Source organism: Eurypyga helias, unplaced genomic scaffold (assembly GCF_000690775.1).
Source record: "Eurypyga helias isolate BGI_N326 unplaced genomic scaffold, ASM69077v1 Scaffold46978, whole genome shotgun sequence".
Classification (NCBI taxonomy): domain Eukaryota; kingdom Metazoa; phylum Chordata; class Aves; order Eurypygiformes; family Eurypygidae; genus Eurypyga; species Eurypyga helias.
This window is the reverse complement of record NW_010267172.1, coordinates 1,892-6,613: the sequence shown is the minus strand read 5'-3', so window position 1 is coordinate 6,613 and position 4,722 is coordinate 1,892. Positions and strand designations below refer to the sequence as shown.

General features: G+C 38.7%; 1 protein-coding gene across 1 annotated transcript; it reads left to right on the top strand.

Moving 5' to 3' along the window:
- Positions 1 to 374: 374 nt before the first annotated feature.
- MRGBP (MRG/MORF4L binding protein) lies at positions 375 to 3,998 on the top strand (the record flags this gene model as incomplete). Its single annotated transcript, XM_010157318.1, has 4 exons — positions 375 to 496; positions 1,015 to 1,096; positions 2,690 to 2,764; positions 3,808 to 3,998. Coding segments are annotated over 4 exons (470 nt in total), but the record flags the coding sequence as incomplete, so codon positions are not given.
- Between the last annotated feature and the right edge of the window lie 724 nt (positions 3,999 to 4,722).

The following is a 4,722-nucleotide window of genomic DNA, read 5'->3' as shown; positions in this document are numbered from 1 at the left end:
GCATGGCGGGGCCTGTGGAGGAGGAGGCGCCGTGCCCTCCCGGTCTCCTCAGCCAGCCCTCCTCGCTCCCTTCTGCTTTCGCCTTTCCTGGCCTGCTGCCTGATACTCGGCGTCGGTTGTTTTACAACGGTGCCGCTCTAAAAGCTCCGGTTGTGGCCACATGGATGCAGCATTACCCCGTGGGGCACCCTAAGCCCTTCCCCAGGATAGCACCTCTAACCTGGGGTGAAATATCAGCCAGGCAGGGCTACCCAGATTGCCCGCTGCTTGACCCATTATTTACGATTCCCCTGTAACAATAGCATGTTCTTTTTAATTACGTGGCATAAGTGAAGCTGTTGGTAGTGTTAATTGCATGGGGTTCTTTTCCCCAGGTGTGAACCGCCATTTCCACATGATTTGTATCCGAGATAAATTCAGTCAGAACATCGGACGGCAGATTTCCTCCAAAGTGATTTGGGACCATCTGAGCACCATGTATGATATGCAGGCTCTTGTGAGTATAAACGCTCGATGCAGCCACATTCTTATTTCTTACAGTTCAGGAGTTCTGGTAGGCCAAAATCACTGGGCCTGTCACACCTTTCATATTATTAAGAATTACATGTCATTCCAGTGAGTTGTTAGGATCTTCCTGCATTAGGTGTAAGGCAATAAAACCTGCAGTGGTTTGTGTTTTGAGGGGGGTTATTACTTTTTTCCCCAACTGTGTTCTGACTTGTTGCCTTCTGATCCAGCAAATGTTTACATCGGTACCTAAGTGTCAAATAAGGAGGTTATAGTGTGTTTCCATAAGAATTTGCCGTGTTTGGGTTCCAGAAATGATCTCAAATATCATGACCTTACTAATCAGTTTGACATCAGGAGCCTCCTGATTCTCTAATGTCTGGAGGGTCTTGTTAAGAGTTATTTAGCTACTAATTGCATGTAAAATAGAACTTGAGTTTGCACTTCTAAATTCAAATTAAAGTTTTTACAGAAGTAATTCATAGAGATCTTTCTTTTCTTTCTAAGCACGAGTCTGAGATTCTTCCATTCCCTAACATAGAGAAGAATTTTGCTCTTCCTGATGAAATGATTCAAGAAGTGAGAGAAGGTAAGATGTGATAAGTCTCTTATTCTCGGCTGATCTAAACTCTCAGAACAAGTAGTTCAACAAAACTCCTCCCAAAAAAGAATGTAACATGCTAATCCAAGGCCATATCAGACTGGTGTGTTAGGTGTGTCAGGACAAGGAAGTGTTGAACAGATAAACTTGTATCTCATGAACTTTTAATCAGCTGACTGAAGGAAACTGTTAGGGAGGGGATCACACTGCTAGTGCTGTTCATATTCTCACTATCAGCCTGGGTGATTGACTACTGTAGGAGACATGCTGGCAGGAAAAAGAGACCTTTAGTCATATTCCACACAGTATTTCTCATATTCTTAAATATAACATAAAGGGGATGCTGATATAGCACAAACAGGTTCTGTTTACACCATTTAGATTCATCCTCTCCTTCTGGGTTTACGCAAAAGATCCATGTGCTTCGCTGATAGTAGTTTGCAAAATGTGGTGCTTTGCAAGGTGGTCAGTAGTTTATTGTGGGTCTTTTGCACTTTGTTGAGACAGCTATACTATTACATCAGACTGTAGTTTTTGCTAAAACAGATGATCTGCACATTTCTAATATGCATTTTTTAGCAAGATAATTTTTTTAAAGAGTAGGAGCTACGGACCTGATGAAAATAACATCTTCTGCATAAAATTTGTATATAATAATATTTCTGTAATAAACTTTTGTGTACCAATGATGATACAAGGCAGTTAAAAAGCAATTCAGCTGTACATCAGGAATATACATACTGAATAGCTGCAATTTCAATAGCTGGAGGAACTTGCTTTTTTGGCCATGGACTTGTACCTTATGTTAGTATAACCATCTCATTTTTAGGTTATTACTATTTCTAATATAGTTAATATGTTTAATTTTTTAAAGGATTACTGAGTTTTAATGACTGATGATAGATTTTTCATGAGAGTTCTTTTTTTTCTCTAGTTGTATTAAAATTGAAAATAGAAACAATGTGAAATGTTTTGAGGTGATTTTATAGATTCCCACGTTTGTGTTTTTACCTTCTTGGGATTTTTAGTTCTTCCAAATCTCTCTCTTGATAAGCCTGACTATACTGACAGATATGTGCTGAAGTTTGACAGAAGTCTGAGGTTGAGCAGCAAGAGCTGGATTTTCAGAGTTTAGCTGAATGTGTGTTCCTTAGTACTGTTATCCATGGTAGGAGCTAGGAAATTCAAGCATCTGCCAAAGGAATTCTTGGGCTATTTTAAACTACAGCAAAATGCTTCTCAGTTACTAGGTACGCTGAATTTTACAGTACAAATTCAGTATAAAATCATAATGTAACTAAGACATTGCATTATGTTTTGCTTCTTTACCATTTCACTTTCTTCCTGTTAATAATTTCACCTTTTGACATGTGACATCATCTCATTAAGTACATTAAGTGCTCACAGTATGCCTGCGCTGTTCGCCATATTTCTCTATCACAGTGCTAAGGAACTTTCACTGCTGAACTTGCCCTGAATATCTGTAATGTTAGGCACATATTCTGAGGCTGCTAATCCAGAAAAAAAACACATGTAGTTCTTTAAAATCATCTAACCATTGCCTAACAATACTTTCTGTAGGAAAAGTAATGATGGAAGAGGAAGTGAAAGAGGAAATAAAAGAAGAGATGGAAACGCATACAGGTCCAGAAGAAGGTAAATTTGTAACTCTCTACTGTGTAATACGGGATTAAAAACCAACTGTAACTCTGAGGAATTAATGTTAAAATGTAAATCCCAGATTTGGTGTACATTGTGACTGTTACTCAGACGTAGCATGTGCTCATGCCAAGAACTAGAATAATTTAAGAATGCACTGAATAAGGAGTTGCCAGTATCTGATACTTCAAAAGATTTCTCCTTTGCTCCTAATTCATATGTACAAAGTTGTATAGCTTTGAAATATTTTGGTTTTAATATGTACTTGACAAAACCCGGGGAGTCTGAAGTAATCTAAGAATCTCTGAAAGAAAGTTGAGTCCAATCCTAGTGAACCTACATCCTCTGTGTTAGGTTCTTTCTAGTCATGGGGAAAACCAGAGCCTATATATCAAAGACTGTAAGATTGTATGCTTAAATATGAAAGCAGGCAGCGTGGGGCTTTATTTTATTTGCATTATCTTGCTTCTTTTAGACACAAGGCTTGTTTTCTTAACACTTCTGTAGAACAGAGTCAAATGTGAACAGTAGGGATTCTGCTGTTTACCTTAACAGACCACCTGTTGACTACAGCATTTCACAGTCTTTATATCACAAAATAAGTGGTGTTTTAAGAGTGTAATAAAAGATCTAAAAATGTATTTTTAAAATCTATTAAATTTCACGTTTTGGGTGTTCAGTTTTACAATCTGTCTGTAATGACTGTTGCTGATCATAGATTTCGTAGATTGGTCCTATGTTCTGTAAGCATTCCTATGAAGTATTTTAGTTTTAAGTGTTGTTTAATTCCACTTAATTAACTTCACTTTTAGCCTGTCAAAATACATGCCTGTCTTTAAAGCAAATAATAAAAGCAAGATGTGCCTTTCTTACAGAAGATTTTTCCTTTAAAATTGAAAGTAATACTTAAATGGTCATTAAATATGCTGAGAATTGATTGGTTTGAAAAGTTTTCTGTAATATAAAGAAATTTTATATCACTTCTTGTTTGCCTATGTGTATGACTCTGATCTGGAATCATTACTTTGATCCTATTTCAGTTTTTGCACCCTCTGGAAGTTTAGGAAAAGCAACTGAAAAGCCAAGCAGCAAAGAGAAAGAGAAAACTTCTTCAGATTCTGGGTCCAAAGAAGGATCTGATAAGAGGAAGCGCAACAGAGTCACTGAAAAGGTCTTAAACGCAAACAGTAACCCTTCCAGTCCCAGTGCCGCAAAACGACGCAGAACATAAAGCAGACTGTGAAAGAGAGGAGTAATAAACTCTGGAACGTTAAAAACGAGTAGCAGGATAGTTGCTACATAAACCTTTTGAGAAAGACAAAGATATCTGAGCCAGGTATTTGAAGAATGTGCACATTGGCTTTATATGCGCAGGACTTGCCCGTCCTTCCTGCCGTGTGTTGGGGTCAGCACCGAGTAGCTGAGCGATGGTCCCTTCCCAGGGCGCTGGGCAGCGGGTGTAACGATTCCGGCGGTTGCATTTCAAACAAGTAACACTCTCCGTGTCAGCATAGCGCAGGAACGAGTGCTGGGTGAAACGTGGAGCCTCAGTTCATCACAGCATAGGTTATTTCTATATGTTTTGGGTCATTTTTTCTGCCCTTGCTTTGTTGCCGTCTTTGAATATGACGTACCCTCTGTGGGTAGTGTGGTCTGGCCTTTTACTTACCGCACACATAGCGTTTGTATCAAATGGTGAAATCGTTGGTTCAGTGAAACTAAAATTCTTTTAAATACAGCTAACTACTGAGTTGAAGTATTCTTTCGCTCCGTTTGCTAGAGGAACCTTTACTACTTTCACCTGTAGTGACATAAATTTTTTCAGTCTTGAAGTTTCTGTACTGTAAGTGAAGCAGAACTGATAACGCCCCTAGAATAATGATTAATAAGCATCCTAAATAAAACATCCAGTGATGTCACGTGGTTTTGTAAGGGATCAGCTGAGCTGTGCATGA